The following is a 19,747-nucleotide window of genomic DNA, read 5'->3' as shown; positions in this document are numbered from 1 at the left end:
TAAATGAAAACCAACAAGAAATTAGCTAGAACATCAATTTGTAAAAATGTTATAAAATAATTTGTGTTTATAGCATTACTCAACTAGCAATGTATTTGTATTGAACTTGTTCCTAAAATGTACGTAGCCTAAAAAAGAGGGGGGGGGGGGGGAGGGGGAGGCGGAGGAGGATTTTAAATTAATCTTCTTATGGTTTGGTCATACAGGAATCTAATCAACAAATGACCCATTACATTTGGATTAAAATTGTTTCTCAAAAAAAAAAAAAAAAGATTTGGTTTTAAATTGAATCGTTACGATCTGAATTAAAAATTGAATTGTTATGATTTTATTCAAATTAACATATTTTATTTTTTTGTAGACAAATCATTTTTTGAATTGGCCGTCTAACAATTTATTCTTATGAATGTTTTAATTGTTATATTTTCATTCTCTAAATTCAATTAAAATGAAATCAAATGCCACTATTAAGAAGAAACCCAAACAATTTTATTTTTAGTCCAAACTTTAAAAGTTTATAACAATAACAATTTGTAATAATTTATCATTTATGATTTATTGTAGAAGTGTTATAAAAATATTGTGGATATAACATTTCTAAAAATAAATTAAAAATTAAAAAAAAAAAAAACCACATCAACTCCTATGAGAACCTATAAATGCAAAGAATGTGAAAAAAGGGGAAGTGACCATCTTCTATAAACAAGGCAACAGAAAAAGTGTAACAGAGGCATAATCCATGAATATGCCTAATCATGTTACCTTCAATAATGACTGGTTTTCTTTTCAACAAGGGTTCAAAATTCTAATCCTATCTTTAGAAAGCAAAAATTAGGGAAAGCAAAATAGTTTGGTACAAATAAAGGAAAGTTATCGGGTGTTTCTAATGTACAATGACACGATATACTTCTTCCTCTTAAATTCATGACAAATCTCATCATAAACTAACTTATGCACTTTAACGTAAATGTAAAAAGAATGAGCACTATATCACCGTACCCGAGCGCTTAATAATTACTAAAAAAAAAAAATTAAACATGGGTACTTCAGGACTTGTTACTCTTGCTGTCCTTAACAGCAAATCAACGACCCATAACTTCCAAGAAGGGTAAACTAGTCTTTGCCTCAAAGCCTACCTACCAATTTTGTCTTTATACTCAAACGCAAATAGGCAAAACTACGTGACTATCAAAAGCAAAAGTCATAATTTATATTATTATTTAAGAAATTTTTTCTGTTTGAATTACTTATTTTTTAATTAAAAAATATTTTTATATCCTTATGTTTATATTTAAGTAGAGATAAAACTAAAAAGCATTATAGTAAAAATGTAACTCTAACTTCTATTAAAATATTACCTAAAAAATAATACAACTTTTCTATTAATTTTTAAATTATTTTATCCACTTATCAATTAAATTTGTAAAATAAAAATTATATATATAAAATAAAAAAATACAATTTCTTTTTACAAAATAAGATCACAAAAAAAAAAATCTCATTGCACTCGCTTTCTTTGCGCGTGATAAGGCTACTAAACTTTTATGGTTTTGGGTTTAAAGAGTGAAAAATTCAAAAGCAGTGTTCTGTTCCTAATTTTTCTTAAAACATTGTATAAAGATTCGAATCTTTCTATTAGAACATTCGAAAAAAAAAATGCGGATCTGACGGCCATAAAATTCCCTCTCTAGTCTCTCCCATAAAAATTCCCAGCATAATTCTAGCATCTACGCTATCATTAAGCCAAACAGCACCAAAACTTTGCCAACTTGGAACATCTTTAACCTTAAAAACCAATAACACCCTTCTCTATTCTACAAACACACACACACACACTTACAAAAACTGAAAAACATAGACACATTTCGTTATTTGAGTTGTTGTACTTATATCAAAAATCGAACTCTTTTTTCCTTCTTTCTCTGCATCAGACTCTGTTTTTGCTCTGTTTTTCTCTGCCGGAAAAATTCCCATTCCCCGTGGCGGGAAAGGGAGTTTGACCGTTAGGTTCAACTGGGTTTTCGTTAAAGTTGGCAGATTTTTATCTGGGGTTTGATTGGGGGGATTTCTACGAACATGGTGATCTCCGTGGCGACCCCGAGGAAGTCGATAACAGAGAAGGTGTTCCAGAAGGTTGGAGGGTACTACCATGGCAGCAAAAGCAACCAAAACCAGAGGAGGTGCTCGAACGAGACTGACTACGATTATGACGAGGATAGCACCATGGAGCTGGTGCAAATTGGAGCAGAGAGGACCAAGAACGTGCTGATTCTCATGAGTGACACAGGTGGAGGACACAGAGCCTCTGCAGAGGCCATCAGAGACGCCTTTCAGATTGAGTTTGGCGATGAGTATAGGGTAATTTAGCTTGAATCTCATCTGGGTTTTCATGGATTTGGTTCAATTTGCTTTATTTTTTTTTTTAGGTTAAAAAATTTGTGGTTAATTACAGCTCTTTCCTTGAATTACTTGTCCTTGTTGATCTGATGGTCTCATTTGGAAGTATTAAGTTTCTTTTCGTGGAAGAAAGAAATGTTTTATGCAGAACATGTGAATAGCTTGCCTTTCTGTTCTTATTGGACTTTCTTGTTTTTATGTGTTCTGTTCTTCTCTAAAAAGTAAAATTGTTCAGGAGCCAGGTATTTTTCCTCCTTAAATATTATTTTCTTTTTGGTACATAGAGATCATCTAAAATTTTGTCCATCATGTAGCTTTTATTCTTCTTGGAGTTTTCTGCCTCTCTCTTTCTCATTGTTTGTCAAATCAAGAACCTTTACTGTTCTTTTAACCTTCAAGATTTTCAATTCAGATTCACTGTTTTCATGATCCAATTTTTTCCTGAGTTTTCCATTTTTTTTTTAAAGGTGAGCTTGATGATCTCATCTTGTTCTAATTCTTCTACTTATCAGCTTTACTAATTCATGATCTTGGGATTTTCTCCAATTTTAGCGACTTTTTCCTTTGCTGTTTTAATTGTTATGCTGAAAGTGGAAATTTTCTATTTTTACTTGTTTAATTTCCTTTTTATTGCTAATGAACTTTCCAATTGGGTCAAATTTAAAATCTGTGCTAGTGTTCTGAGCCATGAACTCATATCATGTGAAGCCTCCCCTGACTGTTGGTATCTTCTGATTTTAGATATTTGTGAAAGATGTATGGAAAGAATACACCGGTTGGCCATTAAATGACATGGAGAGATCATACAAGTTCATGGTGAAACATGTACAGTTATGGAAGGTTGCTTTCCACGGTACCTCTCCTCGATGGATACACAGCTTCTATCTTGCTGCCATTGCTGCCTACTATGCCAAGTACTTGGATCTTCTTAACCCTTTTACTTTTCATTCTCATTGTTACCTACAGATACTATAGTACATGATAAATAATTTATTGCTTTCAAGTGGATTGTAGTTTCCATTAGATTTCTTTATACTTTATGACATGAGACTATTGTTTGGTTCCCATAGTCAAACAAAAGTTTGACCCTACTTTTATATATATTATTAGTTAATGACAGAGTTTTATTACTGTCACTTATGTGCATGTTGTTGCTCTCATCATAATGATGGCTCTTTATCACCCACTTGCTGATTGATCGATTGGGTAGAAGTTGAATTATTGAGGACATAGTTGCTTACTTTTTACTCCAAGATGAATTATTTCCCTTAGTTGGAGAACATGATTATAACTTTTTAGGTGTACAATATTATCAATTTGCATATTATATTTTTAGTCCAATTAGTTTTTCTAATTTTTGCTATATTGTGTGATTGAAGAGAGGTGGAGGCTGGGCTAATGGAGTACAAGCCAGACATCATCATCAGTGTGCATCCTTTAATGCAACATATTCCTTTGTGGGTTCTTAAATGGCAAGGCCTCCAGAAGAAAGTGGTTTTTGTCACTGTCATCACTGACCTAAATTCTTGCCATCCTACATGGTTAGTTAACAAACCCTTTTGAGACTACATTTATATTTGCTGCCCATTGATCATAGTTCACTTTGCATTGCATTCTAACTTTGAAACTGCATCCAGGTTTCACCCTGGGGTTAATCGGTGCTATTGCCCATCAGAGGAGGTAGCCAAGAGAGCGTTACTTGATGGCCTTGAGGAGTCTCAAACTTGTGTTTTTGGCTTGCCCATCCGGCCTTCTTTTGCCCGTGCGGCTCTTTCCAAGGTAGGTGTATGCCTGTTTGGGATTATAACTGTATGCATGTTTTACTGGCTGGAGTTTCTGATTTTTACTTTCTTTGTTTTATGTCTTGTATAGGATCAATTGAGGGAAGAGCTTGAGATGGACCCAGAGTTGCCTGCAGTTTTGCTAATGGGAGGTGGTGAAGGGATGGGACCTGTTAAGAAAACTGCATTGGCTCTTGGGGAATCACTTTTTGATAATGATCTTGGAAAACCAATTGGGCAATTAATTATTATATGTGGCCGTAATAAAACACTAGCCACTACTCTTCAATCTGAGCAGTTTAAAATCCCAGTAAAGGTAATGGCTTTCGCAAACTTGTTTGGATCAAGACAATGCATTCATTTTGAGCATTGATTAAATGCTTGTTCCTCTTTGATGTAGGTGAGAGGGTTTGAGACCCAAATGGAGAAGTGGATGGGAGCTTGTGACTGCATTATAACAAAAGTATGTTAATAAATCCCTGCCATCTATTTGCTTTTATATCGCGCTTATTGCTAAGCCCCTTACTAATTAGATTCTATGGTTTCTATGTTTCATAGGCTGGACCTGGTACAATTGCAGAGGCATTGATCAGGGGGCTTCCTATTATTCTCAATGATTACATTCCTGGACAAGTTAGTCATCAACCTCATCACTTGTGCAATTGAGATAGATAACATGTCTAATTTTATTTTCTAGCTGTATCCTCATTACTAATAATTTCCTTTTCACTTTGCTCAGGAAAAGGGCAATGTACCTTATGTTGTAGACAATGGTGCCGGTGTCTTCACCCGAAGTCCTAAAGAAACTGCAAGACTAGTGACTGAATGGTTCAGCACCAAGAAAGATGAGCTCAAGATAATGTCAGAGAATGCACTTAAATTAGCACAACCAGAGGCTGTCTTCAACATTGTGAGGGACATCCATGATCTCGCTTGCCAACGAGGGCCTCTAGCGAATATCCCCTACATGTTAACATCTTCATTCACAAGCCTCATTTAATTGACAACAATTGTGTCTTGAGGCTCTTCCACTCAGTCAATTACTTAGCGCAAAAGAAAAAAAAAAAAAAGTTTGCCTCCATGGTATATTGCAATGTACAGGTAGTTAGCTTTAGTATTATCATTCTTTGGTCTCAGGGGCTTGGTCATTTAATATGAGTTGTAAATTATGCAAAACAAGCTCTGGTGTTTTTAATGATTGGGATTTCTTTTAGGCTATTTTTGGGAGAAAATAGGATCATATGAAATTTGTTAATGTTGTATTCTGTATTCTGCAGTGTTTTACCCCCTTTTGTTTTTTCTGCCCCATAATTACCTTAGCTTGTTGTGTACCCAAAATTTTTGTCCTGTCCGTGATTGAAACTTTTGTACATTATGAGTCATTTTTCGAAAGCAGCATGATGTGAAATTTGCTTTTCTTCCAATGACCTGTTTGCTTCAAAGCTAAAGGACAAAACTCATTGAGACTAATAGACTATTGAAGCAAGTGATAGAGGGCTTAAGAAGCAAACAAGTGAGATAAATATGCCTAATCTTTTATGCTTTGAATTGTCAAGCCAAAGAATTTTTAGGCACCTTGCTTGAACTTGCTGGGTTTAGTCTAGCATAAAATGGACAGATGGTATAAATTGTTCAACACGGTGTGTGCACTTGCACCAAAAGCGTAAATCTACTACCATTGCCAACCAATCACGGGATTATAGGAATCAAATTAATTGTTCATTGTACTTTTAGATATGAAACCAGGTTGACTGGTTGTTAGCTTGTTGCACTCAATGCTATTAAAGAATGTTAGTTTTGACTCCTAAAACCGTAAGATCTTAAGAAATTTGGTTCAAGATTGTGGAAAAAGAAGACGCAAAGACTTTGTCATGGGTCATGATGCACCAAGTCTATTATGAGCCCAACATGGTCCTAGACTTGCAAGTTAAGGTTTACACGTACATGGGTTTTTTAAAGGAAATCGTTGCACACCGTGAAGTGCACGCACCGCACACAACACTTGAAAATCGTGTTTTATAAACTTGAAATGGTAAAAACACAATTTCATAATTTAATTAGAGTCGTGTCTTGAACTCATGATTTTAACTAACGTGGCACACATACTAAACAAGTAACTGACGTGGCACAAATACTAAACAAGTCGGCGTGTAATTAACAGCACTTGGTGGTGGGTGTGTGTGACTAAGATAATGACAGACTGTAAAGACTTGGCAAACATGATGGTGCCATGTGGCGAACGCAAGGCAACCAAATATCCAGAGAGGTCAACAACAAGAGTACTAGGGTAGCACATGAAATATCCTAAAACGAAGTCCAAAAAGATATATATATATATATATATATAGAAAGCTGCTAATGTCGGTTTCTGCTTGGACTTGCATCGCCTCAAGTTATGATAATCAGTTGACACCACGATGTTTAATTATAGTATAGGACTATATGTATATGTTTTATTAAAGCGAAGAATAAAAGCACTCACAGCAGTGGTGGTATATTGCTATATTGTTATATTTTAGCTTCTCAACTATTAAAAAGTGTGCTCCAGCAGTGGAACTATAGCAAAAAAAATTTTGCTTCCAGCTACAGTACACATCTAAAGATAGATGTGTACTGTAGCTCAAAGCTAAAAAAAAAAAATTTATTTTAGTAAATTTCTCTCTCTTCAATCCTTTAAAAAATATTTTTTCTTCCTTTCTTTTTCGTTCTCTCTGGCTTCTCTTCTTTCATCATTTTTCCTTTTTTTTTTTTTTTTTCTCCCTCGTATACTCTCTGCTTCGCCGCCGATAAGTTCTGGATCGTCGAGCTTCGCCGCCGATAAGGTCTGGATCGTCGAGCCTCGCCGCCGATAACTTCTGGATCGTCGAGCTTCACCGCCGATAACTTCTGGATCGTCGAGCCTCGCCGCCGATAACTTCTGGATCGTCGAGCCTCGCCGCCGATAACTTCTGGATCGTCGAGCCTCGCCGCCGATAACTTCTGGATCGTCGATCTTCATCGCCGACCCATCTCGCTCAGTCCTCCATTTCACCGCCGATCCTCATTCTCATCGCCCACGTCACTGTCTCATGCCGCCGACCCATCTCGCCCAGTCCTCCATCTCACCGTCGATCCAAGCTCCATTGCTGATCCAAGCTCCATCGGCACCGCCTTCATCGGACTCAAGAACGCCGCGGATTTCGTGGTGTGGCTATGGCTGGATTTGTGATTTGTGTGGGTTTGTTGGTGTGATTTGTGCTGATGGTTTTTTTCTGTGATCTTGGTTGGTTGGCAGTGGTGGTGGATCGGTTTGTGGAGTTTTTTTTGTTTTGTGTTTGTATTATTTTATTGTAATAGAAATATTATTTTATTGTAATGTTTATATTATTTTATTGTGTTAAAAGCTAAAATAGATGCACTGCTGCAGCATGTTTTGTAAAGTGTATAAGTAAAATAGATAAAGTAACTTTTTGTAGAGCTAAATTGCTAAAATTTTAGCTCCACTGCTGTGGACAAGGTTGTCAAAATCGGGATCCTACGTAGGATCGTAGGAGGTAGGTGAGATCGTGGATCGTAGGATCGGATCGTAAATCGTAAGATCCTATATTATTTGAGAAAAAAACAAAAAAAAATAAACATTTGTATGTTAAATAATCACATAAATTATACATTCATTAATATAATTACCATACATCACTATATTCATTTATAAGCATCATTTAAAGAGGTCAAAAATCTCAAAACATGACACTCTATTGGAATATTTTTTATTCAGATCCAACTGGCACACTCTCTACATTAGAGTTGAAAATTTTGGTCTATTGGGATTTTATTTTTCATTTAAATCCAACTGAGCAATCTATTAAGTTTAAAAACATTACAAGAAATAAAGGTCGTTTGGGATCGTCAGAATCGTGTGATCCTATCGATCCTGAACGATCGCAAAGATCCTTGAAAGATCCGAATCGTTTTGAGCAGGTGAGATCGTAAAATCGTAGGATCGTAGGATCCAAATCGGGATTTTGACAACCATGGCTGTGGATGCTCTTACAAAGGGAATACCTACTCTTATTTGCATATTCGACAAAAATCAGAATGACTGAAAAAAAGAGGGAATGAATCTCACTATACTCGTACTTGACAAGGCTATTATTGGTTGAATAGTTCACACCATTAAAAATGATATAAAAATATTATTATAAAAAGAAATTGATAAAAAAACAAATAAGGGCAAATATAGAGAGAGAAATACTTGGGTTGATGCGGAAACTTGTCACAAACTAAGAAAAACTATAAGATTAATTATAAAGCCAAGTAAGAAATAATAATAATAATAATAAAGAAGCAAGTATGAGATTCAGATTAATTTAGTATAGATAATAAGGGGTTGGATTGAAGCAGTTTTCCCTCGCTAATTGGCTCTAATTGTAAGGTGTTAATGCTTGTAATCTTGTACTTAATTTAATCTTGTTTATATGAGTATTGAAGTTTGATTCAAGTTTCCTATTGTTAGTTTAATCTAAGCTTTAATCTGTCTATCGTGAACCTTCGAATCAACAGCTACTTAGATGAACTAGGCTTCGAATTAATTTGTTTGCATTCCAATTTGGTTTCTTGAGATCGAATGGCATTAGAAATAGATTAGCATTCAATCCTAAAACTTGATCACGTGTAATTTCTTTTACTTGCTTTCATTTTCATAGTTGTAAGCGCACAATTGCACCTGGACCCAAAGATAGACGCGGGCTCAGGCCCAATGAGCCTTAAACAATAAGATTTGTAGAGTGTGGGCTTGAAACCTAGATCTTATGGATATTGGATTACAAATGGAGGGCTAGATTGCCACTTCACACACAATCAAAGGGTAAAAACAGTGAGAAATCCTCCTTGAACGTAAGCCGAGGAAATCTTACATTACTCTTTTTTCTTTATATAGTAGCTTAAAATTGAAGATGAAGTCTACAATCCTTTCTTTATTTTTCCCTTTTCTTTCTTCCCCCCCTTTTTACAATGCCCTTTCCTTTTCTTTTATATCACTCTTCTTATTCCATTCATCCTCCATGTGTAGCACAAGTTACCCTATTAGACACCTGTCCCATCCACCACCTTCTGGAAGTCTTCAAACAATAGCAAGAAGGCTGAATTCTACTGTTCAGGGGTCATTTCCCCATTAATGCGGCCAGGGAGGTAGTTGCAGGGTCTTTAATATAGATGTAGCAGCCTTTTCTCTAGATATTTCTATTACATCCTTGCATCTAGAGAGTGCTTGGATCACCCTCTTACCCTTCAGTTTTCCCAGAGTTCTGCCTTTAATCTCCTTAGCCAGTCCCAGGGTCATTGCTGGGCTTGTCCGAGAAGACAGTCCTCCTCGGACAACTCCTCGGACCTTTGCAGCGTAGACTAACTTGTGGGCCTGGAGGCCTTAATCAAAAACAAATTGATACTCTTCAATAAAGCCCCGAGCCCAAATGTTTGTTTGGGAACTTTTACCCCCCACAATAGTTACTTGCACTGTTTGTTTTTTTTGTTATAAGATAGAAATTTTACTATAACCTAATCTAAATGTATATGTATATAAAGTTCTTTCCTGGAGACTTGAACACCAAGTCTTGTCTCCTTCCTACTCTCCACGAGCACTTATATTTGTGAAGTAACCATCGCATCAAGAATATGTGGTGGTTACTTACCTTTTGTTAAAAGCCCATTTAATTGAGGTAATATTAAACCCTGTCCATAATCCTCAAGGTCAAATTTTTTCACTTTGAAACTTGAAATAAGACATTGAACCATCTACAATTAATACATTGGGTGGCCCACTTAGAAAATTTTAATTTGAATCAAACATCATGATGCTTGAATTAAGGTTTAAACCTCTTCTCTCTCTTACTGTAACTATTAAATTATTCAAAAATAAGAAGAAGAAGAGATGGACTATTTTTTTATTTTTTTTTAATAGGTAGATAATTGGGGAGGTGCATTCTCTTCCATTATTGTAGCTAAAAAATTATCTAAAACGAAGAAAAAGAAGAAGAAGAAGAGACGTGGTTAACATGCTAATATTAAGGTTAACTATTATCCAATTTTATGGATTAGTAGGATTTTTTAAGTGATTATCCAATAGTAATGACATCCTTTATGATATTTTATATTTGTGGTTTGAATCTCACCTCTCCCCCTTCTCTATGTACCTATCCAGAAAAGGAGGTACTCTTGGACTTTGGCTCCATTTAATAATATTATTGATTATTTTAAAAGTAATGTTATAGTCAAAAACTTTTTTTACAATATTTTTACAAATGGTTGAGGTAACGAATTTTTTATGGTTCGCATTTAAGCCCACTACTTACATAACTTTTTAACTTACCAATATCATTCATCATATCATTAATTTGTTAAAAAGTTTATGACTCTAGCATTTTCTTCCTTTAAATTTTTTAAAAGGACATAAAAAAAAATTAGATCTAAAAACTAAAATAAAATATACAAGCCCAAAAAAATTAGCTCAATAACAAAAATTACCAATAGTAAAACTAAAAAAATTAAGCCCGGTCAACCAATTTTACCCAAAATTAACAATTTTTGAATAAATTTTTTTTTCTTACTCATAGTAGATGCATGCATCAAAGATACACAACAAAAAAAATAAAAACCTTCAGCAGCTACAGTAGCAGAGCATGGCTAGTAGCAGATCCGCTCTCCTAGGGTTGGCAAAATTGGATACAACCTGTGAACTCGACACGACATAACACAAAATTAGCAGGTTATGAATTGAGGCTTAATAGGTTCGTGTTATATTTGGATTGATACAACTATCTCATTTAATAAACGGGTCGAGTTAGTGTTCAACCCATTTAATCTATCTGACATGTTTAATTAAATGATATTTTACTAATATACCATTCAAACCTTAAGTATATAAACTTATTAGTTGCTTTGATATACTTTCTTTGACATATTGTGATTGATTATTTGTGTTATTGAGATAAATTTTAGTTTTGAATGATTATTTATTTGTTTGTTTTTTCATAAATTTTTTTTTCATTTTGACAAAATCTGATAAACAGGTCGACATGACTGACATGTTTAATAAATATATCGTGTTAGGGTTGAGAAATCTTGACTCGTTTAATAAATATATCGGATTAGTGTTGACTCATATAGTTAAATACTCATAATTTGACATAATACAAATTCGGCACGCGAACACAAATTATCACCCCTAGCTCTCCTAACTCAAAATTCCAACCCTGTCCCTGCCTAGCACAAAAAATTCCAAGTATTAGTCAAATTAGATATTTTCCTTACCGAAACCATTCTTAAAGCATGAGCATTTGGTGATGCAAAATGCCTTTTTATCCGTGTTAGACTTCACATCTGGCGGGGCATTTTGCATCTTGCTAAACGACATCAAACGACAATTTTCTTTTCACCCTTTTATTGAGTGGGTAAAATTAAAAACACATATCGTTGCGCAATGGATACGGTGTCGTGTCGTGCACTCGAAAATGTAATAAACTAAATAATAATCATCAGATTCAGTTCCATTGATTTCACCCACCAATCACGTTAGAGCATAGCACCGATCCACTGAGCCTTTTTCACCTTCCGTGGCTCCGACCCATTTCCGATCCATCAACCGAAAAGTGAAAACTTAGGTAATCTCATCCCCTGAACTCCATTTTTTTTTTTTGCTCACTCTGTTCCATTGCACAATCACTATCATTCTTCAAATACACCATTATTCATTCATTTTCACATAATACCCACTTAATCTTTTGCTTTCTACTTACTTTTTTTTTTACAGAATCAGTCTGTTTTTGTATGCATTTGGAAAAAAGTTTGATAATTTGAGCTTCAATTGCTGCAATAAGAAACTAATTCATCTGGGAAACAGAGAGAGAAGTATGGTATGGCAATCATGCTTAGCTTGACAAAGTTTCAATCTTTGACGTTTTGGGTTTTTGGGTTTCTGGGATTCTTTTATTTTTTTGACCCTGGTTTGCTTTGAATTTTTAATAAAGTGGGAAATTTTTCGAAATTTGAAAATTTTTAGAGATGTTTATCATGGCAGGTATATCATTCTAGCTTTGTGGATGAGGAAGGAATTACTAAAGCTTGTGGGTGCCCTCTGCTTCCTTTAAAAAGTCATATAAAGGGTCCTGCTCCAGCTTCTGGTCAAGGTTTTTACTTAACCTTATCATTTAACTGTTACAAATGCTTCTTTATTTTATAGTGCAATTATAAACCAAGTTTTTATAGTCCCATTACATGCTGGGTCACAAGAGTTGCTTGGTATGCTCTAGATGTATACAAGTTTCTCACTATTGATATAAAAAATGTGCATAATTTTTTTGAGGGTACTTGTAATAACATTGAAATAACGAATCAGTAGTTACTCATTAGTAATTCCATAGGATATGACCCTAGTCGAAATGCATACATTTGTTTCATATACCATGGAAATGGTGGTAAAAGATGATGCACTTCTTGGGTCCAAGACTCTTGAAGAATCTTTTCCATCCTTGGGGTTACATATGGAAGGATAGAAATAAAATCACAACATTTTTGGGTTGCTGCCAGAAAACGCAATATGTGCATCGACCAGACCTTTGCGACTTCAAATACTAGGAATCATTATATACCCTCCTATGATACTCCTACTGCCCATGAATTGGGTTATTCCTAAATATCATAAAGGGTATAACAAAGATGAGAGAGTTGGACAAAATGGGCTCTAAATACTTTTTGAGAGAGCTCCCCAAATCACTAGTATGGCTATCAAACTCATGAGCATCAGCATGTAGGTTCTACATCCAAGTGGTGTTATCAGGTCCTTTAGCTAGTATGGACGAAAAACAATATATGAAAAATAGAAGGTCTAAGTGTAGTATGTCTTTAATATTGAGGTCTCTATGTATGCAGATAGAACGGATATCGTAGATGAAGCAATTACATTCTTTCGCGCCAATGTCTTCTTCAGAAACTTTGATATTAAGAGTTCGGCAGATAAGCTGCTCATATATTTGACATTTTACATTAATGTGGCTTTGAAGAGGCTTGAAGGTTGCAGAACTTTGGCCGAAGGAACTAAGGCAATCATCAACTTGGGTTTGGAAAAGGTTCCAGTCCCTGGAGAGTCCGGTTTTCCTTTTCCAGGCCTTTTCCCCCTTCCTCAGTCTCAGCAGGAAGCAGGTGAAACTCCTTGTCTTTGTGTTTAGTATATCAATGTATGCCAGAGAGCTTCTTTGGCGTGTTGCTTGCCTCAATTATCATATTTTTTATTCATCTAAGATGCAAAAATCTTCTATTGGCTGACTTCTGTTCTTTTTATCTTATTATAGTTGTAATGTTTTTGAAAGCCTTAAGAAATTTAATTATTTGGATGGTTTATAAGAAATTCATGATGTAGCTTCATACCAAATTTGAAAATATTATCAGCAATTTTAGGTCACAATGCCTAAACTTATTATGAATCTAGGAAGTAAACATCCTAGTTTAATTTTTTTTTTCATATTTAATCCTCAAGATGGTGGTTAATTCAGCAAGTAGTTTAAACCTACGATCTGATATCTTGTTTTGTTAACTTGTTAATCTAGTCGGAATAGTATATGTAGATAGAATCATACATTCATTTTTCACTATTGTGCATTTCCTAGTTATTCTTTCAAGCTCCCAAGTACGACAACTTATTTTGTGTCCTTCTGGCTGAAGAAAGTCCACCTTTCCTGCATTCTTTGGCATTTTCTTTATTGTCTTTATGTCACTACAATTTGTGATGAGAAAATAATGCTCTATGTTTCTAATACTGATAATTATTCCTTTGTGCTTTAATGTATGTAACAATTTTTAGGGAAGCCTCCTCTTGGATACTACTCAAATATCATAGATTTAAGTTTTAAATGTAGATGATAAGGAATGTAGTTTCTGGTTGGATACAAGCTCTTGCTGCTAATTTTGCAACAGTTGCTACACCATCTTTAAACCTACATCTTAATTGAAAAATTAATATTGTAAAATAGTTTAACTCTAAAATATTACTTCTATTCACAACCTGCATGGGCCCTCTTTTCTTTCTGCTGGTTTCACATGACATGTTGCTTGGAGATAAAATTGTCTAATTAGGGATCAATGTGATATCAATGATGCAATTGATACCTTCATTACATGACCATCACTTGAGACTAAGTGTCCGTTTGAGAATAACTTATTTAGCTTTTTGTTGAAAACTTTTTGCTGAAAATGTGCTAAAGTATACGTGTACTTTGAAAAAATTTGAAAATTTGAGAAAAGACGAGAAAAAGTAAGGCTTTAAAAAACTGTAAATAAAAGTTAAAAGCTGATGCCAAACTCACCCTCAACCATTTGTTGGTTGTCAAATACCTCAGTTTTATGTGAAGGCTCTTTGTATTTTCTTTCATTGTGGAAACAACAAATTTTTCTTGAGTGAAGCTCATTATATGGATACAGTTTTCAAATCTAGGCTTATCTTACTGCCTTTTTTGTTTGCTGTTGCTGATGTAGTGGCTTCTACTATTGGCCTTAAATTTTGGCTTTTTTATTTTCTTGTTTCATAATTTACTTTTGATGGAATCTTCGTGAGTTGCTTGTGTGATTCATAGTCATATGGCACTTCCTCCCCTTGTAAGAACAAGATTGAGGGTGAAGTATTGGGTTCAAGATCCAATGGGTGCGTATATTCTAGGGCTCTTAACTATGACATTATCCATGAGACTTTTTGCATCCTTCTCGGGTTATGGAGTTGGGGCCTTTTACATTCTCTTTCATAGTTAGGGCTTTGATATTTCAACATGGGACTAATGTATCATTTCTCCACCAACATGTTGATTTCTGTTATTTCAAAGTGATCATAATACACCATTGAATGTCCACTTCATAAAGATTTTTATCAAGAAACTTTCAAATCTTTTGTGTCATTTTGATGAATACACTTACATAAAACCAATGTGAGATATGAAAGTTGAATGTTGAGTCAGCCAATGGCCCAACGGGCATGTTCACCCCCTTAGGTAGGGTATGTTTGGGCTTCGAATTCCCCCCAAATGCTATACCTAGTAAAAATTAAAGGGCAGATGAATGTTGAGTCTTGAGACTAGACAATCATATTGATGTTTGAACTGTTGACATATATGATCAGACCTGTGAAATTTTGGTTGTTGTCTTCTGCTTAAGAACATCCTTGACCATGTGAATGATTGCTTCAGACACAAAAAAAATTTCATTCTTATTTTTATAATTATTGAATGCAGAGCTGTTGAGGAATTATTTGAAGCAGATAAGGGAGGAAACAAGTGGGAGACTATTGAGTGTTGCATATAGACCCAATGGGACTCCAAATAAATGGTGGTTAGCTTTTGCCAAGAGGAAATTCATGAATATTATTGTCCCTTGAAGTGTTTCTTGTAAAGACTATCCCATCTAATGGGAAAAAACTTAGATACTCTGGAAGCAATGCTCCCTCCTCTCACATGAGAGGAGAGAGCATTGCTCCCGGAGCATGTAAGAATTACCCTCATCTAATGACGCCCGCAAGCTTTACAGTTTACTCCCAGCATTGCCTTCCTTTTCGCTGAAGAATCTTGTACCAAGTAAATTTAAGTAGTGGAATGATGCACCTTGTGCTATATTACGGTTCCTATAAATGACCAATTTCTTTATTTTTCTCTGCTGGATTCATGTCCTTGTTCTCGTGCTGTCTTGTCTTGCAATTTCTTTATCTTCTTTTCTTCCTCTTTTCCCATGTCATTTTCCCTCTCTTCACTTCACAGGGCCCAAAAGAGGAAATTTCTATGGTAGGCTTTTCAAAAGTGTGGTGCAAAAGGCTTTTAGGCTCAAGGCTACTTTTTGATGTCTGTTCCTTAAAACCAGTGGTTTGTGGAATTCTTTTCTTTTCTGACACAAGTAGTCTTTTTATAGGTTCTGTTATCAGCTGCAGTATTTGCATTATTTAATACTTTTCAGAGATGCAACTTATTCATGGTATTCTGCTGCCTTCATGCTCATCTCCTTCATTGGTTGGTAGGGCATGAGATTGCATATGAATGAACCATTGTCACAGCATTTAGTCAGCAACCAAAGGATATATATGAACGAAAAGTACGAAAAATCTAGACGTGTGGGAAATAGTTTGATATATATGGTTAATTTGTATTGTACACAATGTACAATTGTACAGACAGTTGGACATGATGCAATGAGGAAAAATTTTAAGTTCCAACCAATAGAAAAACAGTTATTGAACCAGGTTGACCAAATGATTGGACCGGTAGGTTGCTTGGCTATTTTTCTCTTTACATGCCCAGTAGTTTCCTCCAAAGATAATGTAACCGTGACTCGTGAGCATGCTGGCACAGCATGCCCCGTGATGTTATATTAAAGCTTGTTGTAAATTATTTATAAAAAAAAAATCACTTCAATGCTCTATCTATGAGGTACGAACAGATAGCTTGCGTGAGTTTGGATAAGAGTGAATAAAATTATTTTACTATTTAGCTTATTTTGTTACTATTTATGGACCTCATTGCACTTTTTGATATTATTTATGGGCTTTACTGTACTATTTCAATTAACTTTTACTTTTATTTACAGTACTTTCAGCAATAAGTGTTTAGTTTCAGCAAAATAAGTTGTATTTAAACGGAGTCATATTGTAAGTGTTCCATCTGAAAATAAAAATAGTGACAAGGTCATGACTCAAGATCCGTTTTAACTTAAGGCTTGTTTAGATTAAGGAAGGATGGGGAGTAACAGAGAGTAGAGTAGAGTTCATGACTCAATCCAAATGGATCATTAGGTAAACACCTCATTAGGTAAACACCAAAATAAACTGTGTCCATAGGTCCAAAAAATTGTGGTCGGAGACTTGGAGTCAAATGGATTTTTCTTTCCTTAACAGAGGCAAGACAAATATTGATGACTACTGAATTTCTAAACTCTAAACCACGCACAAGCTTGTGGACAGAAAAGTTTGAATTTTCAAAGAACTTTTTTTTTGGGGTATAACTTTCTTCTTGCATTAAATGAATGTCTTCAATATACCTAACGAATATGGCAAATTCTAAATAGAATTGAAGGATTGATGCGTGTATTTAGAGTTGTTCTAGTATGATCAACTTAGCCACAATTTCAGTCACAACTCTTTTACATAGCAAATTATGATTGATTTTCAATCACATTTATATGAACCTATTTTGTTTTTTCTACTACTCGTGGTCAGTCATGTGGGAGAATTGTAACAAAAGTTGTAACTAAGTTTGTAGTATTAAATTTTTTTGTGGATTAATTCAGGTAAACTACTTTGTCTTCTAAATAGGGTTGTAATACGAAGCTAGCTAATGACAACCTTATTTGGAATATTATATCTAAATTTGGGAGAATCTTGATTTATTTTGTTTACTTGTGAAGGTGAGCTAAATTGTCCAAACTCTGAACCAAATATAAGGTTGTGGACAGATGAGGATGATGCAGAAGTAGCTAAGCAAAAGAAAAGTTTGAATTTTTTATCTCTATTTATTTATTTATTTTTGTTATAACTTTCTTCTTGCCTTAAATGAATGTCTTAAATATACCAAAGTGACTTTGACAGATTCCAAATAGAATTGAAGGGTTCATGCGTGTGGATTAAATTCAAGGTGGAGTACATTGTCTCTCAAATAGGTTGTCATTCGAAGCTAGCTAATGACAACCCTATTTAGAATTTATTATCTCAAAATTTGGGAGAATCTTGGTTTTGTTTCGTTTACTTGAGAAGGTGAGCTAGAATTGTCCAAATTGTACTTATGTTCTTGATGGGTTGATGTGTGGATTAATTTAGCAAAGATGCTTTTCTAAAATTTTTCCTTTCATTTATCATTTTTATTGAAAGTTAAAAGAGATACGATTTTTGAAATGTTACAAATTAAATTCTTTATTTAAAAAAATGGAAGAATTATAAGCCAATAAAAAAGGTTTCAAATTTAAATGTGTTCATTCAAAATATAAAAAAAAAAAAAACCATTTGACTTATAGAACATTAAAATATTTAGGCGAAAATACACTTTTAGTCTCTATATTTTGAGTCAATTCTCATTTTGGTCCCAAAAATTGATTTCGTTACTAATATCATCCCTAAAAAAAAAAAAAATCGTTTCTAAAATAGTCCTTGCCGTCAGTCAACCAACAGAAAAATCCTAAGTATATAACGGAATGTACTGCTTGCTAACATGACGCTGACATGTCCATTAAAATATTATTAAAAAGATTATTTGACATTTTTTAAATGCTACAATTTTTTTAAAAGCCATGTCAGAAAATTTAAACAAAAATAAATTAAATTAAAAAAAAGCCTTAAATCTAATTTAATTTAAGCTTTTAATTTTTTTAATTTTTTTTTGTAAGAACATAACAATTCGTTCTTCATGTTCTTTCCAAATCCCAGAAACAAACCCAGCAACTAAATCTAATCTCTATCAATGCCAGGAAAACAAGAAATAAATCCAACAAACCAACCAATCTCTAGCAAACCTATAAACTCATAAATTTCACATTCAAATTATCAAATTCCTATTCCAAATTCATCTTAATCATGAACACACAAGAACACCATCTGCTCCAAGATCCACATCATCGTCCAAGATCAACACAAGAACACCGACGGCATCATCGTCCAAGATCCACAACCCAAATCACCCAAACAACCGCCTATCAAAAGCTCTGCATCACTCGAAACCCACCATCTCCCTCGTCAACCCAATCATATGGGTTTGAGAGCCACTGCCTGGGGTTTTGGTCATGGTTGAGATCGGGCTTAAGAGAGGAAAAGAGAGGGCACTTCAGCTTTCAACAAAAACAAGAAGCTTCGAATCGCCGAGGAAGACGCCGATTCAACCAACAACAACAATCACAATCATAGTAGCGGCGACATAGTTGTAGAACAAGAACAATAACAAGAGCAAGGAGAAGAGATTCCAATCATGGGTTTAGGCAACACAAATTCGCAGGACATCGATGAAGATCTCCATAGCCGGCAGCTCGCTGTGTATGGCTGCGAGATGATGAGGCGGCTTTTCGCCTCGAATGTTCTCGTCTCCGGGTTGCAGGGTCTTGGTGCTGAGATAGGTATATATCTACTCTTTAAGTCTTTAATTATATTTGAGCCCCGGTCGATTTTGATTTTTGATTTTTAATTTTTGATTTTTTTTCTTTATTTGCCTTCTCATTTCTTTGTATGGTGGTGGTGAAATCTTGTGGATTTAAGTGTGAGCTAAGTTAGGAAATTTGTATTTTTAGTTTAAATTAAAATCAAGAAATTAAAGGTTTGTTTTTTAATTTAGTTTAAACTCTCTTATTTAGCTTTTTTATTAATTAAAATGCTGACATGACATTTAAAAAATGCTAAATAATCTTTTTAATAATATTTTAATGGTTACGTCAGCGCCATATCAGCAAGCAATGTATTCCGTTAGACACGTAAGATTTTTCAGTTAGTTGACTGACTGCAAAGACCATTTTAAAAACGATTTTCTTTTTTTAGGAGATGACATTAGTAACGAAATTAATTTTGGAACTAAAATAAGAATTGATCCAAAACGTTG

General features: G+C 34.5%; 2 protein-coding genes across 2 annotated transcripts; both read left to right on the top strand.

Annotated features, from left to right (window-relative positions):
- The first annotated feature begins 1,729 nt into the window (after positions 1 to 1,729).
- On the top strand, positions 1,730 to 5,481 carry LOC142621770 (monogalactosyldiacylglycerol synthase 2, chloroplastic-like). The gene is made up of 8 exons (XM_075795126.1): positions 1,730 to 2,358; positions 3,139 to 3,311; positions 3,777 to 3,938; positions 4,035 to 4,176; positions 4,270 to 4,494; positions 4,579 to 4,641; positions 4,737 to 4,811; positions 4,918 to 5,481. The coding sequence occupies exons 1-8, from the start codon at positions 2,077 to 2,079 to the stop codon at positions 5,176 to 5,178; spliced, it is 1,383 nt and encodes a 460-aa protein (XP_075651241.1). The 5' UTR covers positions 1,730 to 2,076; the 3' UTR covers positions 5,179 to 5,481.
- Positions 5,482 to 11,671: 6,190 nt separating this feature from the next.
- LOC142640322 (actin-related protein 2/3 complex subunit 3) lies at positions 11,672 to 15,840 on the top strand. Its single transcript, XM_075814383.1, has 5 exons — positions 11,672 to 11,812; positions 11,962 to 12,064; positions 12,229 to 12,337; positions 13,080 to 13,349; positions 15,425 to 15,840. The coding sequence occupies exons 2-5, from the start codon at positions 12,062 to 12,064 to the stop codon at positions 15,565 to 15,567; spliced, it is 525 nt and encodes a 174-aa protein (XP_075670498.1). The 5' UTR covers positions 11,672 to 11,812; positions 11,962 to 12,061; the 3' UTR covers positions 15,568 to 15,840.
- Positions 15,841 to 19,747: the final 3,907 nt, after the last annotated feature.

The sequence above is a fragment of the Castanea sativa genome, chromosome 1 (genome assembly GCF_040712315.1).
Source record: "Castanea sativa cultivar Marrone di Chiusa Pesio chromosome 1, ASM4071231v1".
In the NCBI taxonomy this organism is placed as follows: Eukaryota; Viridiplantae; Streptophyta; class Magnoliopsida; order Fagales; family Fagaceae; genus Castanea; species Castanea sativa.
This window is presented reverse-complemented; position numbering and strand designations above follow the sequence as displayed.